Here is a 21,280-nt window from a genome sequence, read left to right on the forward strand (position 1 = left end):
AAGACTATACGTGTAGCTCAAGAAATCTAGCGATATGTATACATATATACATATATATATATATATATATATATATGTATATATATATATATATATATATATATATATATATATATATATATATATATATATATATAATACAATACTATAGCACCTTTCATTCCATGAAATGCAGCTCAAAGTGCTTCAGAGAGTGTAACAGGAAAAAGTACAAATGATTGACAAAGCAGAAATAAACAGTAAAAAGATCCCTTTCAAACTTCACTGTAAGAACAAAACACTTGGCAGACTGTGTGGACATGAAGAACCGCAGTGAAATGTAAAAACCAGACTGAAGAAATGGCTCTGGAGCTGAGCTTCATGTTGTCCCGACGCTACATATTGTTTAAAGTAAACTGTTGCCTCTCGCGCAGATAATCAATATGATTATCCTTCAGCCACCAAAGGTGGCGCACTCGAGGTAGAAGTGAGAGATTTTGTAGCGACCAATCAAAGAAGTTCGGGTGAGTTTGGGGCGTGGCTATCCCCATTTCGTCCTAGGGAAGAAAAAAAAAATCCTGCGTGGTGGAGGGGTGAAACCCCCGCCCCCCCCAAAAAATAGGGCTTGCTTGCGAGCTATCATGCTAACAGCGAGTCCGTGGGGGTGGGGTAGGTGGCAGCCGCGTGAGCCTCCGCTGGTCCCGTCCCTCGTCCTAGCCTACTTACTGACGAGGTGCCACAGGGAGGCGGAGCTACAGACGGGCTGCTCCAGCAGCACAGCGCAGGCGGAGGAGCGCAGTGGCGCCTTCTGGTGGTGGTGGTGGTGGTGGTGGTGGTGTGGACACGCGTTCACCCGCCGGGTCAGCACGCGGCGGAGTGGCGAGACGTTGGCCGAGGAGGAGGTGGCGTAGGCCGCCGCCGCCCTGCGAGCCGGCGCCGGCGAGGAGCGGGAGAGGTCGCACAGACTGTGGCAGCGCTCGGCCAGGGGGGCCACCTGGGCCAGGTGGTGGGAGCGGGGGAGGGTGGCGCAGGGAATGGCGCCCTCCACTGGCCGGTCGAGGGCGGAGGAAGAGGTGGGAAGAGGAGGAGGAGAGGGAGGGAGAAGAGAGAGAGCCTCACTGGAGCGACTCAGAGGCGCCGCGGTGCAACTTTACGGACAAAGACAAACCTCGGCGTCGGCCGTCCGCGCCGACCTTTGACCTTTTGGCCTTTTTAGCTCTGCGCTGCTGAGGCTGGAATCAGGCGACAACACAAGCAGCGTTAAACAGACAGCCACCGAGTGCCACGGCGGAACACAAGAGGCCGCCCCCACAACGGTGGAGCCAGGGGGGGAGGGGTTCATCGCCCCCTAGTGGCGGGAGGCAGAAACTCCTGCAACATAGATATTTGCTTTAAAGTAAAAACCTAATTAAAACTGTTTCACAGAGATTGGAAACTTAAAATGTAATATTATTAATTAAAATTTTACCATTTATTTTATTTATTAGTTAAATTTTACCTAAATTTTTTATGGTGCGTGATATTTTGACTCACTTTTTAAACTTTAAACACTTTTTAAATGTGCTGTGTCGATAATTTGGATTTGAACTGAATCAATTTTAATTTCATAATTGTTTTTTTTTTTTTTAATATCCTGAACTCCAGTGTGCATGAATATTTAGCCCTCTGTCTACAGCCTTGTGTGAAAAAAATCCAACCCCCCGCCCAAAAAAAAAAAAAAAACTAAACAGAAACGCGATGAGGAGGTCTCCGAGGGCAGAATCAAAGCTTGTCCGGGTATCAGACTTTGGTGCCCCCTTGTGACATCACAATGGGAATGTTTAAAGAACAATGTATTTCAGTCCAGACTTTCTGAAAAATACCAAAACTGTGGGGGGGAAGTCGCTGGGACTTGCAACATGAGTGCAGAAGTGTGACTGGAGGGTGAGGGGGGGGGGGGGGGGGGGGGGGGCGCTCTTACCTCTGTAGATGGTGGGGAGGGGCAGAGAGGACAGACCCTGGCTTTGCATCTGCTGCTGCTGCTGGAGTCTCCGCTTGGCCTCCAGGACTGGATTCTCAAACTGGGTCCTTCTATTTATGTGGCTGGTGGGGATGGAAAAACAGAGAAAAAGGGAGAGTGCAGAGTTTGAGATTTCCACACCAGTTCACTGTAACCCCCCCCTGCCACACACACAGCACAGATCACATCAGCGGCGAGCTGCTGCTGCTGCTGCTTAGATGATTAATTAAATGGCCAAATCCCACTTATTACGTAAGAGAGCTGCAGGATGGCAAGAGAGAGAGAGAGAGGAATAAAAGGAACTGATTCTGGGCTTTTCTTCCGTCGCCGAGACTCTTCTTCTTCTTCTTACGAGAGGAATTATGCGACTGGGAGGAGTTAATAAAGAAAAAACGCCACACGTGGAACCAGACGCTTCCCCCTCCACGTCCCACGTCGCTCTTCATTTAGAGCGGAAGAGAGGAGAAGAATCGAGAGGCACAAACGCTGTAATTTGCCCGAGTGAAATAATTACTCATCATTAGATGCTTTAGCTTTTCTCCGGGGCCGCCTGCCCGCCTCACACGTACGTAAACTCTCTAATGAACACTCGGGATCCAGGGCGCTAATTAAAGAAAAGACTCGGCTTCTTATTGCTGCCGCGTCTCCGAAGTCCAGCAGCTGCTTTCATGATGTTTACCAAACGAAGAGGGGTTGAGTCATCTCGGATGTATTTCTTCTTTCTTTCTTTCTTTCTTTCTTTTTTGGGAGCAAAAGGCGACGTCACCTTCCTTCCGCAGCTCTGGAAATAGTTCTCTCGGCCCAGGAGAGGAAGACATTGATTGATTGATTGATTGATTGATTGATCGCTGTTCATTTTGTATGGAAATGACAGAAGGAACAAAATAAGATTCAATGCTAAACTGCAACAGTTCACGTACTCAAAAAGGAGTGGGAAGAATTGAGGAGTGATTGAATCCCACTACACAGAAACACATCCCTTACTTTTAGTAATTCAGCATCACCTTAAAATATAAAGTAGAAATAAGAATTCAGCAAAAAAAAAATGAAAGAAAGAAAAAAATAAACATAAAAAACATTTAAACGTGGAGGTGAAGAGGTGAAGCACCACATCAGTGATGGTCACGACTGTACATCGGAAATATCATCGCATCGCTTTCAATATTGTTCAATACTGTTTTATAACTGTTTTATATTTGGAATGTCTTTCAATTCATTGTTCAAATTATTCCCGAGTTTCACTCTAGAAACAAAATACAAAATGTCTCTCAGAACATCCCGCCCACAAAACAAAACTTCCCGATGACCATCGGTGGAGTGAATGGAGCCTCGTTCGGGAATAAGGACCTGAAATGCAGCAGTGACGCGGGACAAAACCAAAAAAGTCTGCCGACTTACTCGACATAGTAGCTGCCGTAAATGGGGTCATCGATTTTCTCCCAGCCGTACGGAAGTTCTGCAAGAGAAAGGAGAGAGAGAGAGTGAGTGAGTGAGTGAGAGACCATAAACAGCAGTGAGAGACTTTAATTGAACTGAGGGTTTGTTTATTCAAGGAGCCGCATTATTGATCGGGCTCAAAGTCACACGCACGAGACACGATTAATGAATAAAGACTGCTTTCTGCATTGGCTGCAGCCATTTGACACCCCCGCACTTCATCATCATCATCATCATCATCATCATCATCGTCGTTTTCCTCCTCCTCCCGTCAATATGTTTGGTAAGTGGAGTTCCAGGAGCAAAGACAAGAGTAGCCAGGATAATAAAGGATCTATTCCTTAAAAGAATTTCTGCAGCAGCAGTTTTGGCGCCGTTTTGGCGCCGTTTCATAGCTCAGGGAGGCGGAGTTCTGGTCACACAGTCAGTCCAGGAGCTGCTGATTGGGTTTCAGCGGGCAAAGATTCTTTTGGGAGGTTGGGGGGGAGGGGTTTGAACGCGAGACCAGGGTGAAAAAACGTTGCTGTGCTTCTTCCTCGGCAACCGGTTTTAAAGATGCAGAGAAAAGATGCCAAGCATCAAACAGAGGGAGAGAGAGAGAGAGGGGAGAGAGAGAGAGAGAGAGAGAGAGAGAGAGAGAGAGAGAGAGAGAGAGAGAGAGAGAGGCAAAACATTGCAAACATTGAGCGATCTGGTGGCAGAATTTACATGGTTGAAATATTCATGGCCCCGTGTCTCTTCCCAGCTGTAAATATTGTGTTTGGATGCGGATTAGCAGCTCCGACGAGGGAGCTGGCGAAGCCTGAGGGCGTCAAACTCGCACGCTCTCTCGACCGCTGAACACGTCTGTCTGTCTGTCTGTCTGCAGACTGAAGGCCAGCCACTTGCCGGGCGGCGGCTAATTAGCGGGACGTTGCGGCTAACAGAGTTGCCGAGGCTAAGCTTTGTTTTTTGCTCATTCGTTTATGTATTTCAGAGACATGACTGGAGATCTTTCTCTTGTGAAACCTCACACGTTAAAAAGAAACATAATTTGACAGAAGAGACTGACACTGACACAGTTGTTTAAAAGCTGAGTATCTATTAAATTCGGTGTAACTGGTCCCTCTGGACTCCACCCACCTGACGATACTGAATTTTATTATATTCTGGTAATGAAATCTCAGGCCGACAGGTGCGGCTGCTCAGCACCTGCCTTGGACGCAGTAAATAACTTTCAAAAGTAGCTGTTGAAAAAGTAGGGCTAAAAAATTGATGGATGTTTCTGCTCCGGCAGTCTCTTTCTTGATGTGGACTCTGACGCGGCCGAGTGCCGCTGCCTTTGTTCCGGCTGATCAAAGCTGATCTCGGCCAAAATTCTCCGCCAGTCGTCGCTCGACATCGGTGCACGTTTTTCAAAGACGGCTGGCCCCCCGAACCTCCACCCCCACCCCCTCCGTGCTCCCGTCCTCAAAGAGCGCAGAGTTCCCTGTTTGCTTTCCAGGACGTGAGCAATTACAGTTGACAGCAGGACTCCCAAATGGAGGCTCCACAGTTTGCACGATAGCGCCATCGTTTGGGAGCCACAGACGGGTCTCCGATTTGCAACAAATTCAAAGTTAATCACTAGAGCTGAAACGATTAATCGATTAATCGATTAATCGACTCTAATCGATTAAAGCCATTTCTAGATTCGACACCAGGATATTTTTTATGATATTTATTTGATATGTTTTTCACTTTTATACCCGTTGCTGGTTCTGGAATGAAGGACAAGGTGTTTGTCATTTTAAGACTTATTTTCACATTTGTACGACTTATTCAAATAAACATTTAAATGAATTGAAGAAAAATAACCAACAGATTAATCACAATAGTGATGTGTGATGGTGCTTCAGAGTCAGGGGAGCAACCAGAGGGTAAAACACCCAGTAGGGTCACAGAGCTGCTTGATGGGAAGCTTTCACATTTTCCTATTTGTGGACGGTTCACGCATGCTGGGACACAGCTGCTTGCACTGCTCATCCGTACTGAGCTTGAGTACCCAGGAACTGATCCAGAGTCCACAGGAACTGATCCAGAGTCCACAGGAACGGATCCAGAGTCCACAGGTACTGATCCCAATACCAGCTTCTCCGACCCCAGAGGGGAGAACCTGGGGTTTCTGTGGTCAAGTGTCTTAAAAGATGAGCCAAGAACAGCACTGTTGAGGTTTTTATCTCCTCCTGACCGGCTGTGGCTCGTCAAAGGTCCCACAAGTGCTCCAGTAGTTTCCAACTACCTCAGCGAGAAGAAGAAGGAGAAGAAGGAGAAGAAGAAGAAGAAATCTGGGAATGGGTGAGTTTTGATTATGACGTACTAAACTATTTGTCCAGACTGTTTTATTATATTTTCTAGCTGCTTCCCCATTACAAACTTTTCCCATTGGGCCAGTTTTCCCAGTCGTACGTGTGAGACACAGAGTCGAGATATTTTGGCAGCAGCAGCAGCGCTGGTGAAGGCTCCTCTGAACCTCTGAACCTCTGCTCCCCCTCATCTCATCTCCTAAAAACAACTGATTAAACTTTCAGGCGTGTGCTATTTTTTCCCCGCGTACAATCACTCTAACGCATTAGCAAACACACACACACACACACACACACACACACACACACACACACAAGCGCGCACACCCACACACACACACAAGGAGCAGTGAGTGATATAACCGAGGGTTGCCAGCAGGTTGACGGCCCTCGGGGGGGAAAACCTCCTACGGCACATGTTCCTCAGCCCTCATCTTCACTCATTAAATATAAAAGAGACTGTTTCATGTCTTCACCTTTACTGAGTGCCGCACACACGCACACACACACACACACACTTAACTCTCTTATATGCACACAAACGCACGCACGTTGATGCGGCGGATCAAAGAGCCGTCGTGTGACTCGGCCGACTCCCAGTCAGAAGTGTTTGCAGCAGCAGCAGCAGCAGCAGCAGCAGCAGCAGGAGGCTGCAGACGCCTCGGCTCTCAAGGAGCATCGAGTCGGAGGGAGACTTTGTCTCTGTTGAACGCTCAGTTCCAGGAAGGCGTCATTATGATCATGATCATGATTGTGTTTCTTGCCTGCTGATGTGGCTCAGCTCCTCAAAGACTCAGTCGGCACCAGTGGAGCTGCCATGAAGAGTATCACGTGAAGAGCATCACGTGAAGAGTATTGCATTGCCAATAATCCTCCAGAGGTTCTGCTCAGATCTCAAGAAAATCCTCAAACCTGAAAATCTCCCGCAAGTCGGAAAAATGTTCGCAATAGCGCATCCAGACACAAACAATCTGCCACACGAGACGTTCTTTTGTCTCGCATCTCCAGCTAACTGGCTAACAGAGAGCATTCAGAGACGGAGCCACAGTTACGCAACTAGCAGACGGCACTTTTTGTCATCTGGTTACAAATGCCTTTCATAACTTTTGGCGAGCAATTTCAATTTGTTTTTTTTGTGAGTTTATGCTGTGTGGTTCTTGCGATGCGGAAGAGCCTTCCGCTGGCGAGTGCACCCCAAAACATCGCTAAAGTTTTATTAAATGCGCCTGATACATTTTTAATACGGTCATTACTGTTTCACACGTCTCACCGCCGCCGTGCATAAACAAATATATTCAACATTTCATTGCAAAGGGCCAACAGGAGTCCCGTTGGCAGGCCAGCTAATTTCTTCCTTTCTCTCTCTCTCTCTCACACACACACACACACACACACACACACACACACACACACACACACACACACACACACACACACACACACACACACACACACCGTCGGCGGTGAAATGTTCCAGGTGGGAGCTGCTGTGATGGACCCAGGAGGGAGTTGGGGGGATTTTTCTCATCTCTTCTTGTGGAAACGCGTCCGTCCTGCAACTTGCTGCACATGCTGGCTGCCAGCAGGAGGCGTCGCGCCCCCCTCCTCAAACACTCGATAATCGGCCTCAGTCTCCGCCCCCCCATCCAAAGGTCTCCCGCACGGCGTTGAGGCAAGTCGGCCCTCCCCTCTAAACGCCCGCAACTGCTTTGTCTTATTGCGTTTGTGCAGCCCGGTGGCAAAAACACACACGCCAGCGCACACAGGGGGAGATTTATCCTCCGTCCGGCTTCCTTTTGTCCTCCTTTTCCTTTCAGCGAGCCAGCAGAAAAAAACCCCCACAAAAAAACAAAACAATGAAAGCGGTTCAACCAAAACAATTTTTGTAAGTGCCGCAATCCTTTTTTTTATGCACCAGGAAGGGAAAGTCCCCCTGCCTCCAGGAGCTTCATTTATCACCTCGCCCCCGAAAGCAGCATACACGGGAGACAATAGCTGCGTTTCCATTACAGTTTTTCGCAAAATAAAAGCGGTATTTCTAAAATTTCGACAAAGCACAATTGTGATTTGCAGGTGTTTCCATTAAATGGTGTGAAGCGCATAAGATGTAATTCTGGTAAAATCTCGTCCCGCGAGACCCCACTGTGAGGGAGGATGGAGGTACAAAATTTCTATATATCTGTATAAATCTGCATTTCCATGTTGTTTGCTGCCAAGAATGGTTCTTATATTTTTCTCTTTGATTACTTGTAGAAAATATTCGGTCTCTTCCTGCGTCCAAACATAAGGCGCCATTTTCACTTGTAGTGAACTGGTCATGTGACCCCATACGTCACGTCCAGTGACGTGTAAATGCGGAACAAGTGGCTCTATGACACTTTTGCGATATACCTGTACCTCTTTATCAACACGTATGAAAAACCCCCTCATGAGAGCGTCAAAAGCTATTAGCCACATTCGAGAGGTTTTTCGAAGTTTAGGTGTTCCCATGACCGTTTTTTTAATGCAATATTTAGGCTTTGCGCAATTCTGGGGGTAATGGAAACGCAGCTAGTGAATTCATCAAAAAAAACAGAAACTTTTCCATGGCAAGTGGATGCACACACGTTCCAACATGAAGGTACTTCCTGCGTCCTGTTAGTGCAGTGGGTGAAATCAGCAGGCAGAAAACACCACCGCCAAGTTTCGCCATTTTTGTCCTCTGTCCACTGTTTTTTAGGCCTCTTGTCCTTTCAGCTCAGGCCTCCTTCAATGAAGGAGGACAAAGCGACTGCTGATGGAATCCAAACGACCTTCGCGATAACCGCGCACGCAAGGTCGGTGAAACAGTTGAGCTAAATCTCTGACTCTATCCCAGCAAGGCTGAGGCACGAAGACGACTCTCTGTGACGGAGCCCAAGTGGGAAAAACTTCAAAACAATTCTGGCCTGAGGTCAGTGTGTGCACATATTATGTTGAGGCATAACTGACAAAAGATGGAAACCAAAGATTTTTTTCTGCTGACCATGAGGCTGTTTTTCTTTTTAAAAAACGAATCCTTGTCAAATCATATGAGAGCAAACTAAAATTCCACATTCAAGCACGTCTTACCATCCTGCCGCCGAAATAGATCCCCGTTGGAATCGCCAAAGCGAACAAGAACGACGACGACGTTGGAGGTTCAGTGCAGCGAAGCCAAAAACAGCCAGTTTGAGCAAACAAAGTCGTTACAAAACCTTCCTGCACTGGTGTGTCGGAGATTTGGGTCACTCTAGTGAAGCCCGGTGCAGTTTGCAGCCACTGCCCCGGGTCGCCAACTTCTAATCAGCTCAACTTTTTTTTTTTTTTTTTGTTAATGTGTGTAGCTCTTCAAATTAAAAGTGGCTTCAGGACGTCCACACGCGGCTCCCCAGTGAGATTTATGCAACAGTTTTCATGGATTTTTTTTTTAAGTAAAAAAAAAAAAGAAACACAAATTAAAAGGAAAAAGTAGCACATCCAGAGCCAAGCTGAAGGCACAGCGGTAAAGTGCCGACATCAGCGAGTCTGCGCGCTAGAACACGCTCACCGACGCGAAGCAGATTATCCAAAGCAAAGGATCATGGGAATAGGCTGCTTCGGTTCTGAGCTGAAGATTGTTTTTTGATCAAACGTCTTCAAACGACCAAGAACCAAAGTCCCAGTCGCCCCCTGCGACCGTCTGGCTCCAGCGAGGTGTGACATCATTCTGCCACTAGATGTCATGGTTTTGCATGTTACATCAAAACAAAGCGGCTCCCTGCAGGTCCGCCTGTAGTACTGAGAAAACCAGGATAGAACAAGGAAAACAGGAAGTCCAAAAAGCTGCAGCCGAGGAGGCTGCAACATTTAAACATTAAAAAAAAGCAGGGGGAATGACAGAGGACACAGACAGAGGGCGCTGTGACATCACTTCCTACCTTCAGACTCTGCAATGCTGCTGGTTCCGTAAAAACAAGACAAAGCAAGAGAAATTTGCAACCTTTTGCAAGAGAAGGACAACCTCTCATCCCTCTTAGTGATGTCGGCTGGCTGTCTGTTTATCGCTAACAAGGCTGAACGTGACTGTGTGTGTTTTCATGGTTTTTTTTCAGGGCCAAACAAACATCATCCAGGTGCCTCAGTCATCCGGCTGCTCAGGACTCCCGAGTCACGATGTCGGAGAGCACTTTCGACAAGGGAGACATGAGATCACGCAAAAGAAATATAGAATTATGCAAACCGGAACGTTTCCCTGGTGAGGACTGAACCTACAGCAGCCCTCTCACTCACTCACTCACCCACTCATTCACATTCACTCACTCACTCTCACTCTCACTCTCACTCACAAACTCGGGCCACCTGTGAATCCAATTTGCCTTCCTCGCTGGACGTGATGGCGCTGCTGGTTGGAGGTGAAGAAGAAGAAAATAAGCTGTTTATTTTAAGATTATCCAGCTTTTCCAGCTCTGCTGAGAAGATCAGCTGCAGGTGTGAACGTCCCGAGATAACCTTCTGATGGATCCGACCAGGCACCGGGACAGAGGGGGGCGCCGCAGAGCGCCTGATCGTAATCTTCGCTCCTCCTCACGGTCCTCGTGACCATTATTATCCTCGCCAAGTTCGCCGCCGGCGATGATTCTGTCTCGGAAAAGTCAATATTTCTTGTGACGCCGCCCCCCACCGTAAAGAAAGAGGTCACGCCATGTTTTCAGAATTCAGCCCAGACCATGTTTTCACCCCCCCCCCCCCACCCACCCACCCCCCACCATTCTCTCCGAACGTGTCGACGGATGATCAGAGATAATCTTCTCTCGCCGCCAGAGGCAGAAGAAACACGCCTCTGTCAGTGTCGAATTTAAGGCAGCGTGCAGAGATTTTTTTTTTTTACCGTGTCCCAAGCTGGCTCTTTGGATTTCACTGCAGTCCCGCTTTTTCTGTGTGGCACAACTTTAAAGAAACGCATTTTTATTTTTTGTCAGAGTTTGAAGGTAAACGTCCTTGAAAAACACGCCTTTGTAAAGAGTCTGACTGCATCTCTTGTCCAAAAATGACCGTTCAAAAAAAAAAGAAGTTCAGTCCCGGTGTTACTAGTGTTTGTGACGTCACAAAGGGCACTTCTCACTTCTCCCTCTCTCTGGTTAGTGACAGGAGGATTTTAGCTTGGCTTTGCATGTGTGCAATAAATAGCAACACATGCCCTTTGTGACATCACGAGGGGCACAGAGACCACTCTCAGGTCAGTGGTCACAGCATTCAGACGTGTTTTGTCTTCGCCTCGGTTCTGTCCCCCCTTCCAAATATGTGGAGGGTCCAACACAAGGCATCGGGTGTAGGCCGCAAACAGAGGGCTAAATAGACCAGTCGTGTGTGCGCAACTTTCGGAGGGAATAATGAGCAGAACCCGCCCTTTGTGACGTCACAAAAAGGCACAGCTAGCTACTCTCAAGGCCAGTGACCACACACCCCGGGTGGTCCTGGCTCCGCCCCCTTTTGTTTCATCCCACTCCAAAACGTGTGGAAGGTCAAATGAGGTATCAGGAGGCTGCAAACAAAGGGCTCAAAACACACTTCTGGTTCCAAACTGGCGGTAAAAAAAACAACCGTGCGGATCCCGGCGCAGCAGAGCGGCGAGGCTGCGGCCTATCACAATGGTCCAGCAGCAAACCGGCGACGCGCTGAGCCGCGACCCGGCCGCCACTTCCTTCCTTTAGTCTTGAGATAAAACTCAAGACTGAATTCAACTTCCTCCCTCCTCCACCTCACCATCTGCGGCCATCAGAGGGGAAGCCTCCGCCACTGCTGCCGCTGCTGCTGCCACCACCGCCGGAGACACTTTTTCCTGTTTAAAAGAGGATAATTGTGTCAAGTGGGCCGGAATGATGGAGACGACCGTGTTTTACAGCCTCATTTTTCTTTTTTCTTTAAAAAAAATAAAAAATAAAAAAATACATTTTCTGGTGCAGAAAATATTTGAATTAGGAAGCCACAAACTGAAACATGGAGCTGCCAATCAGACGAGGAGGACACGAGAATGCGAGTGGAAAGAAAGAAAATCACATGTCACACCAAAAAACAAAACAGCAAAACTAAAACCAGAAAAAGTTTGTAGACAAAATGACAAACTTTCCAAATGACTTCAATGTGACATTTAGTTTGAAACTACAAAAACGTTTTAATTCTGATATTGACTTCTCAAGGGCAGAACAAAAGCAAACAAAAAACCCCAAACTAAAAAGCTGTAAACACAACTCTACATTCTCCAACATCATTTGTCCTATTTGTTGATTTCTTATGAAATCTTTTATTTTCACTCAAATGAAAAAGCCTTTAAAACGTCATCGCCGCCGCTAACAGCAGTGAGACAGCGACTTTCCAGAGAGGAACTATTTCAGTGGTGGATTAATGAGTATTTACACAGTAGCAGTCGGACTAAAAGGAGCCCCAGTAGCAGAGTTGACGGTGAAAAAGACAAACCAGTCTGAGAGTCGGAGAAACAAACTCTGTGTGTGTTTCTCTTCAAACAGCGTCTGCTTGAAGAGAAACACAATCTTACGTGCTGTGATCACACAAACACATCAACATCTGTTGACTCCAATGGAGCAGCATCACAACATCAAATATTGCCAGAAACTCTGCAAAAAAAACAGCATAGTTAGCCCTCTGTTTACAGCCTCCTGCTGGGTTTCAGCTTCCTGCTAAAACTTCGCTGGGCCTTCAACCCATCTGGAAAGACTGATGAGAAAAAAAAGCTAAAGGCAGAGCCAAGACCTGGCTGGGGGCGTGGCCACTAACTAAGGGGGAGACATAAGAGGGGCCCTTTGTGACATCACAACAGGCCAACATTCAGAACCATGTGTTCAAGCACACACGTGGAAAGTGGAGCAATTGGCAGAAGTAAAGGAAGGGATTTGTGTCATTTCCAGAGAGTTCAGTCACAACCAGAAGACTTTAGTAATGAATGAATTAATACATTAATTAAACAAATTAATGAATTCATGCCCAGTAATTAATCTCTCTGGGAGACGTGGAGAGACACACATTGTTGCTTCAACACACCACTGGAGTGGATTTGCACCGATATGACACGAGTGTTACTCACAGTCCTGCACACACGAAAACACACACACACACACACACACACACACACACACACACACACACACACACACACACACACACACACACACACACACATTCAGGTGATGCTCTGCTGAAGCGTCCATCAATCACTCTACAGAAAGCTGTGGCTCCGCCCCCCCTCCTGCTCTGCTTCCAGGAGATTCAAGGTGACCCCCCCACCCCCAGCACCGCCATCACCACCACCACCACCGCAAGCAGGAGCCATAACTCACCGCCGCCACAACAGCCAACGACCACAAGGGGCCGCCGGACAAAACTTTTGCCCTCACCAGTGAAAACCTTTGCGGGCCGCTGCCCACTTCCATTCATCCTGCCTGCGTCTGGACGCCTCTTATTCTGATTTTTTTTTCTCTCTCCCCCAGAACAGGACGCACCATTCACCATCTGATGAAACGCCCTGTAAGCCGCGACGATAAAAAAAAAGAAAAAAAAAGAGGCATCTGGCAGTTTTGTCTGACTGAAAATTGGCTTGTCAGACTGATTTTTATTCTTTTTTTTTACTACCTGCTTCAGAATCTTTGTCTGAGCTAGCGGCGGAGAGAGACCAGAATAGCTGCGGAATGGAGCCAGACACCTCGGCGCTGCCTCGCTTTTTTTGCTTGTGTGTTTTGTTTTCTTGTTGTTGTTTGGTTTTTTTCACGCCTTTTTGCCAGCCAACAAATCTTTGGCAGGACAGAACAGAGAGGCAGACAAAGAGGAAAACTTTAAGAGGATGCAGCAGCAGCAGCAGCAGCAGCAGCAGCAGCAGCAGCGAGGATGCCCTATTTCTTCCTAGGGAGAGGAAGGAGGAAGAGGAAGGGTGGTGGTGGTGGTGGTGGGGTTGGGCCGGGGGTGGAGTCATGGAGACGGTTATGTAACAGCGTACCGAGGCTGCGTTCTTCTTCTTCTTCTGCTTCTTCTCTCCCTGCATATTTCTGACAGGAAGCGTCTGTGCGTGTGGGAAAACACGTCGTGTTTATCAGCAGCGGCGGGAAACATTTTCACAGCGCGGCGGCACTCGCACACAGCCGGGGGTGTGCTCCGCCGCCGCCAGCCACTTTAACGCGGGTTGTTTTGTACGTGTGTGACACGCGAGCAAGGGAGTCCGGTGACGCTGAGCGGAAACAACCCGCTCCTGAACACACCGTCAACTTCAGCGGGACGCCGCCGGCTGCACCTTATTTTAACGGCTCATTCTGAATTTGAAGCGATGCAGTTTTAACGGTTTTGTTTCTTCACATCATCAGGCGGGTTGCTCAAAAAAGTCTCCAAACCAGAAAAATCCAGATCTGATGGGCTTTTGAACCATGTTGACATTCTGCGTTCTTTCACTCTTATTTTTTTGGCTGTGCTAGCACGGAAGAGTCTATACTAGGCATGGGTAAACTATGGCCTGGGGACCATATGCGACCCGCCCAACTTAAAGGAATTACATTAAAGGAAAGCAAGTCATGAAATAGCTGTATTTCTGTGTTTTCAGTCTAGTTTCAATAAAGAGCTGAATACAGTGGGGCTTCAAAGACACTGACTTTGTTGTAACTTTGCTTTGGTTCATTTTCATTCGACATTAAAGCATATGTTTTCTACATATCATATTCCATGATATGGTGGGTCACCAAAACACTTCATCCATCTGCTGCTGCTGCGGGCCCCTCCGTCACATTTTAGAACCCATTGTGGCCGACCAGTCGAAAAGTTTGCCCTCCCCTGGACTTCAAATCGAGGTCGGAATTCTTTTGGTCAGTGTTTTTTTTCAATTTTTGGCCACGTTAAGAGAACATGGTTCATGCCTCTTTTGTTTGCTACGCTGCCTTGGAACAGTCCTCCAAGTTTCAGACAAATTGGAGTTGGAAATTATTTTTCAAGTTTTTAACCAAAATGTTGGCGCCGCAGTCATCAATCAAAAAAAAAAAAATATTTTGGCCATGTTTAGATGTTTAATTCTTTCACTCTATTTTTTCGTCAGTTTTCTGGCTGATGGTTTGAAGTGTTTACTGTCTGAATGCGAAGGACTCCTGACAACTGAGCCTCTCGAGTTTGTTTCAAGGGATTGAGGCGTAAAAATCAGAAGGTTGCCAAACTTCCTGCAGGGCTGCTCGTCACCTCGATTCCCCTCCGTGTTTACGCTCCTCTCCCTGGTCGGCCGGCCAATTGCAGCTCCCGGTGCCCAGCCTGCCATCCTGTTAGCAGCTGTCGGAGCATGGCTTACATCCAAGCGTGCACACGCACGCACGCACGCACACACGCACACACACACACACACACGCACGCACGCACGCACGCACGCACGCACGCACGCAAGCACACACACACACCCACACCTTTTCCCAACAATCAATATTAAATTTACAGAGGCAACTTTTCTGGCCTGGCCCAGCTCAGCTCTCAGGGGTGCATGACGTCAGCGGGCTGCGGCAACACACTTCTGCACGTTCCTTAAACAGTTTAAAACTTCAACATTTCTTTTTTTTATTTTTCCCATAACCAGGTATTGTCTCCAGTGAGGAAAGGCTTCCGGAAAGCCGAGTCAATTCAGAGGACGACGACGCGAACGACAGACAGCAAGGCTGCAATTAGCGAACGTAGGAGGCAAATATTGAAACAGCTTCATGTTGAGCAGCAAGCGTTAATCTTCATGTCAACAGCGATTCTGGGCAACACGCTAGCGCCAACACGCTCCCATTACAATGAATGTCTACTGGCAGCGGCAGCAACACCCAGAAGAAGAATGCAGATTATTTTTGTTTCCATGTTTCAAACTTCCATATTTCCATTATACAGTTTGCGCTTCAAAGTAGTGTTGCAGTCAAGACCACAACCAACTGAGACCAAGACATCATAAAGACTAGAGAGTATTGAGATCAAGGCAAGACCAAGACTTTAAATATCAAAGAAAAATAACAAAACAGAAAAAAAGACCTTTTCGAACAGCAACATCTCTTCCCAGCAAGGTATCTTTAAATCATTTTCTTCAATATTTTGCTGCTTTGCCAACGATTTTGAACCATTTTCCCCCCAAAAAAATTAACTAGGAATCAGGGGTTGTGTCACTGGGTGTCACAAACAGAGCGTAAAAAGGCAGCAGCTGGATTCTGTTCCATTATTATCATATCATTGCAGTGTTGGCTAAGTCTCGACCGGTCTTGATCAAAAATCCCAAGCCCGTCCAGTCTGAGACCCAGACAAGACCAGACGAGTTACAAGAGCAAGACCAACCTCTAGTACAGCAACAGTACTTCAAAGCCATCCAAGAGTGGCCCAAAAAAAATCATATGGCCGGACACCAATCAAAAAATTCATAAATTAAAATAAGCAAATACATTTGCAAATGTTTTTTTTTTGTATTTTCTTTCCCCAGCAGCAGAGATCCCGGAATTAACACCACATCTGAGAAACTCCACAGCGACCTAAAGCTGCAGCAGCCGGATAAACTGTGAAGCAACACAGTCTCACGCATGCCAAAAAAATCTCTGATTTCAAACACAGACGACAAACTGATTTCATTACATGTACAAACAACACAGTGGGCGGCGCTTAACCGGTGCTCTGTAATAATAACAACAATTGGGGGAAGAAAAAAAAACAACTGCTCCCTGATTGGTGAGAATGATGTGCTGCTGCTGCGGCTGTCCGGTACTTGTGTCAGCGCACAAAGTGCCGCAGAGAGCAAAAAAACCCTGAAGACTCTGAAGTTTTCCACCAGGCTGCCGGCGATCGATTCGAGGGCGGAAGGAAAAGAGAAAGAAAAAAAAAAACAGTATTTGCGGCTGTAACAGATTTTCAGCAGGTTCAGGTTTTTTATCTTAGTTTTTTTTCAAATTGAGTGTCCTCAAGTCCGGTCGAATCAAAAACCTCCCCCCCCGCCTCCTCCTCCTCCCCCAGGGGACAGAGTGTCCGTCTGCCAGATGCCACAGGTATTTTTAGAGAAACTTTATCTGAGCGTCGACCGTCACGACCCTAACGCACCCCCCCCGCTACGAGTTCACAAACACGGCCGCTGCACCTCGTCAAAAGAGTCCAGCGTTCAGCACTGAGGTGATGGACTGACCCTCAGCTGTGAGGGTGAAGAAGAAGAAGAAGAAGAAGGAGAAGAAGAAGGAGAAAAAACAGGAGTGGTGCATAAGGACGGTGGGGCGAGCAAGAGAGAGAGAGAGAGAGCACGAGAGAGAGAATGATGACACGCCGCCGTGTGCGTGTGCTCATCAGTAAACTGCCTGCGTTGACATTCATCCCGCACCTTTCCCTTTTTTTTTACCCTGCGTGTGTGTGTGTGTGTGTGTGTGTGGGCGGCTGAAGGACATTCTGGATCCCTCTGAAGCCAGAATAAAGAAGTCTTTGTAGCCTCCAGTCTCTGTGGGGCAGGAGGGGGAAAAAAAGAAAGAAGAACGAGCGCATCGCGGAGCTCCTTCCTCTGGAGCCGCCGCACGCAGAGAGGGGGGTGGAGCCGGCGGGCACGCCAACAGTGGTGGCAAGACGGGCGGCGAGCAAGTGCGTCCGGCACGCGGGTCAAAAGCAGCAGTTTTAGATCGACAGGGGGGGGAGAAAGAAATAAAAACGAGAAATCGCAAACTTGTTGACGGTGGCGGCGGAGAGAGAGAGAGAGAGAGAGAGAGAGGGAGAGAGAGAGAGAGAGAGAGAGAGAGAGTAAACACTCACCGTCCTCTTTGCATTCCTCGGGTGGCTTCGCCTTCTTGGCCAGCCGGGGGTCCAGCCACGACGTCGTCTTGGTGTTGTGGCTGAGGGAGAGAGGGGGAGAGAGAGAGAGGAGTGAGAGAGCAGGCGAGAGAAAAAGTGAGAGAGAGAGAGAGCGAAAGCGAGGTGGATCTTCAGCTCAGCCCGACACCTGCTGCTGCCACTCCGCAGTGTGCGAGCAGGAGGGGGGGGTCCAGAATTCTGCTTGGTTGGTTCACGGAACCAGGGAACCGAGCCGACTAACCAACCGTCTGGTCAGCGACCTTCAGTCTGGACCCGACGAGCTCCGCCCCCCTCCAGCTTCCACCACACCTCAGCTCACATTCCCACGTCGATTTAAAATTCTCTTGTTTTTTCCAAGCTGTCTGTGACGCCCCTCCACCGTGTGATGAGTGTGGAAGCTGCTGCGGCGCCACCGCCGCCACACTTCAGGATTTCTGATCGCTGAAAATTAGTTGGGTCACGGCGGTGGCGCAGGAGGAGGAGGAGGAGGAGGAGACCAAAGACGTGGAAATGTCCGGAGCGACGGCGGAATAAACGGAGAAATCAGGGTTCAAACCGCCGCCGCCGTCGCTAACAAGGTTTCCTCACATCTTGGCGGCCAAAGTCCCTCCTCCTCCTCCTCCTCCCCCTCTTCCTCCTCCTCCTCCTCCTCCCTGCTTCAAGCACCTCAGGTGAACCACTTGAACTCCGGTGGAAGCCAATCAGAGAGGGTGTGTGTGTGTGTGTGTGTGTGTGTGTGTGTGTATGTGTGTGTGAGTGGGGGGGATCCTCTTGGCAGCCTGGGCTCTCTGGCTCGCTGCCGTAGCAGAAAACTTTAGAGGCTGGCGGGGAGGCGGCGGGCTAACCGCATTAGCCGCCCTAACGGTACTTGATGGATGAGGGAGGGTGAGGGCGTCCAGGGGTGAGGGTGAGGGGGGACGGGGGGTGGCTTAATTTCCTCAAGTTGCTCTGAGACGCCGGCTGTGTTTTTTCAAGCTGGACTGTGCTGGGGTGGAGTCTCAACTCAGCAGGTGTCAGAATCTGTCATGTGATAGCTGCTCAGGTTGCCAATACCGTCATGTGTTTACATAGGTTTATATATAATATATGTCAGAGTGCAAAATACCCGTCAATATTCAGGAGGGCTCGAATTGTTACATAAAGGACCGGTTGGCCCTGCTTGGTAAATAATACTGTGAATAATATCGAAAAAAAAGTTTTTGACAGGATCTCAAAGGCATTTTAGTGACAATTCGTGACAATGATATTTAATTTTTTTTTTTTTTTAGAAATCATTTATAAAATTTATAATTTATGTTTATATGTTTACATTTGCATTGAAGCCAAATATCATCAGACAAAAATGATAATAAAATGAATTATTTGATTAAGACTTTCAATGAATTTACCTTCGATGGCCATCAGTTTATTCAATCCTGGACATGCTGTGGATTTTCTCAGTGTATTTTTCTCAGCTCTCAAGAAAAAAAAAAAAAAAAAAACACAGCAAAAAAACGACTGATATCTGTTAATCGGAGCTTTGTTAAAACCACGGGCCTTGTGGGAGATGAAGTTTAAAACTGCAAAACAATGTCAGCTTCTTTTTTTTTTATCGCAGCCGCGTTAAAACCAGAATGGTGGGCCCGGATTGGGGCCTGCGGGCCACGGCTTTGGCGCCTCCCCAGTAAAGTCACGTCGCGTTACGGCAGCAGGTTCACGGGAACACCAGACGTTATTGGGGCCTCTGTTGTTTTACTGCAGGTGTTAAAAAAAAACTCAACGGCGACTCCAGTGAATTTGACTTTACAGAGCTGCGCTCAGCGAGGTGCAAAAGAGAAAAAAAATCTCATTAAACCGAAGAGCATCAATTATGGCTGGCCTGTGTGTGTGTGTGTGAGTGTGCGTGTGTGTGTGTGAGCATTTTGCACTCGCCACAGTTTTTTAGAGGCAAGCCGCCTCTAATCTGGCCATTTAGACTCCATTAAGTTTGCTCGAGGTGGCGAGTAAATCCAAAGCTTATTGAATTTTTATTTGACTTGGGCAACCAGTTTCCTGCCAGCAGCTGGATGCAAAAAAAAACCAACCAAACAAAAAAAACTTTTTCTGCTTGAAACGTCCACCTGGGGAGTCGATGAGCGTGCAGGCAGCACTTGAACCTTTAAAATAGCAGCGTAGTGTTTTTATTTCTTTAGCTCACAGGCTTCGGCTGTAAACTTTACCACAGTTTTATTTGTGGCAGAGTGACAAAATGTAATTCTCACTCAGACGTGAGTGAGCATTTCAGCAGCTTGAGAAATTGACATGGTTATTGCCCAATAACAATTAAATTTAAGCATTTCATGTTTACAGTAAGCCTCGTGGGTCGCGCTGGGTAGAGAACTTCCATACATTTGCAACGCCAAATGAAACATGCATGCATTGATTGCATGAAATACTATGATCCCATCGAATATCAAATTCCAGATCGGCACATTCCGATATTTCCAAAATAGTGAATGTTTGACATACGCGTGTCGAGATTTTAAGTGGCTGACTTTCACATTATGGAGGCGCAAAATAAAGTCTTACAAACTTTTGTGTATGTCAGAGTGAAAATTAGCATTAGCATTAGCACATGCCAAAGATGTGGCGGCAAAGGACGGAAATACGACCAAACTGGATTTGGAGGAAATCATTGTTCGATTCGCCCGTAAAATGGAAAATAACATTTTTGGGCTGCTACAGCAATTCAATATTTGTTGTTGTCCAAATGAATTCTAAGATATTTAATATAAAAAATATTGTTTTGGAACCAGCATTTAAATCAAACTATCAAAATTGGCATCGTATCAAAAAAATGGTACCCAGCCCCATTTGCAGGACGGGAATACCCAGGTCGCTCCGCCGCCCTCCTGTGGCTGCAAAAAGCAACGCTAACTAGGCCAACTTAGCTCGGCCTTCACACCTGGGGGATGCGTCTCTCACTAGCTGCGTTCCCATTACCCCTAGAATTGTGCAAAACCTAAATATCGCAATAAAAAAACCTCTCAAATATGGCTGAATGGTTTTTACACTCTCATGAGGTGTTTTTTTCAGACGTATCCAGATAGAGGTATATCGCAAAAGTGTCATGGAAACACAGCCACTGACTCACTCGATGAAGTAGACCTCCCCCTTCTCGGTGTAGGCCATCTCCCAGTTGTCGGGCAGCGGTCCCAGCTCGTCGTCCTCCGGCTTGCCTATCTTGGGGGATAGTCCGTCGTCTCGGGGCGCCTCGCTGGGGACCTCCGGCGGGTGGCTCTGTGGTGGCGGCGGCGGCGGCGCGTCGCCGGAAGCGTCCGTGCTCTTGTCCTCATGTTCGCTCGACTCTGCGGGAGACACACGGCGAGTGAGTCAGGAGAGGGATGGGGGGTCGGGGGTGGTGGTGGTGGAGGGGAGGGTGGAGAGGGGGGCGCTGGCTGAAAGGTCGCGGGTTCGGGCGAAGAGGCGAGATGAGTGCGTTTGTGTGTGAGGCAGCTCGCTGCTATACTCCACAACCCCCCCCCACCCCCCCCCTCCTCACCCTCCGTCTCCAGAGAACAAACTCTCCCGCCGAGTCGAGCCGCCGCCGCCGCCGGCTGCTGCTTGGACTTCAAACGCCGACCCACCGCCACGCCACAAAACTCCCAAGCCGTGGAGGCCGTGATTGGCCGGCGGCTCTTCAGTCCACCGAGCGCCCAGTTTTTTCTTTCTTTTTTACGACCGTCGAGCTCAGATCGCTCTTCCAAAACGCTTTATTTGCTGCACCATA

General features: G+C 47.8%; 1 protein-coding gene across 7 annotated transcripts in view; it reads right to left on the bottom strand.

The window, feature by feature from the left end:
* The window catches only part of magi2a (membrane associated guanylate kinase, WW and PDZ domain containing 2a), a 143,565-nt gene that overhangs the window by 34,844 nt on the left and 87,441 nt on the right, over positions 1-21,280 (bottom strand). For all 7 annotated transcript variants that reach the window (XM_076030002.1, XM_076030001.1, XM_076030004.1 and 4 more), the window contains 4 exons: positions 20,645-20,858; positions 17,494-17,573; positions 3,377-3,434; positions 1,940-2,061 (listed from right to left, as the gene is read on the bottom strand). In XM_076030002.1, coding sequence (XP_075886117.1) covers positions 1,940-2,061; positions 3,377-3,434; positions 17,494-17,573; positions 20,645-20,858 — 474 coding nt within the window. The remainder of the gene's footprint in view (positions 1-1,939; positions 2,062-3,376; positions 3,435-17,493; positions 17,574-20,644; positions 20,859-21,280) is intronic.

The sequence above is a fragment of the Nelusetta ayraudi genome, unplaced genomic scaffold (assembly GCF_046127955.1).
Source record: "Nelusetta ayraudi isolate G7.1 ecotype Tasmania unplaced genomic scaffold, CSIRO-AGI_Nayr_v1 ptg000027l, whole genome shotgun sequence".
Classification (NCBI taxonomy): domain Eukaryota; kingdom Metazoa; phylum Chordata; class Actinopteri; order Tetraodontiformes; family Monacanthidae; genus Nelusetta; species Nelusetta ayraudi.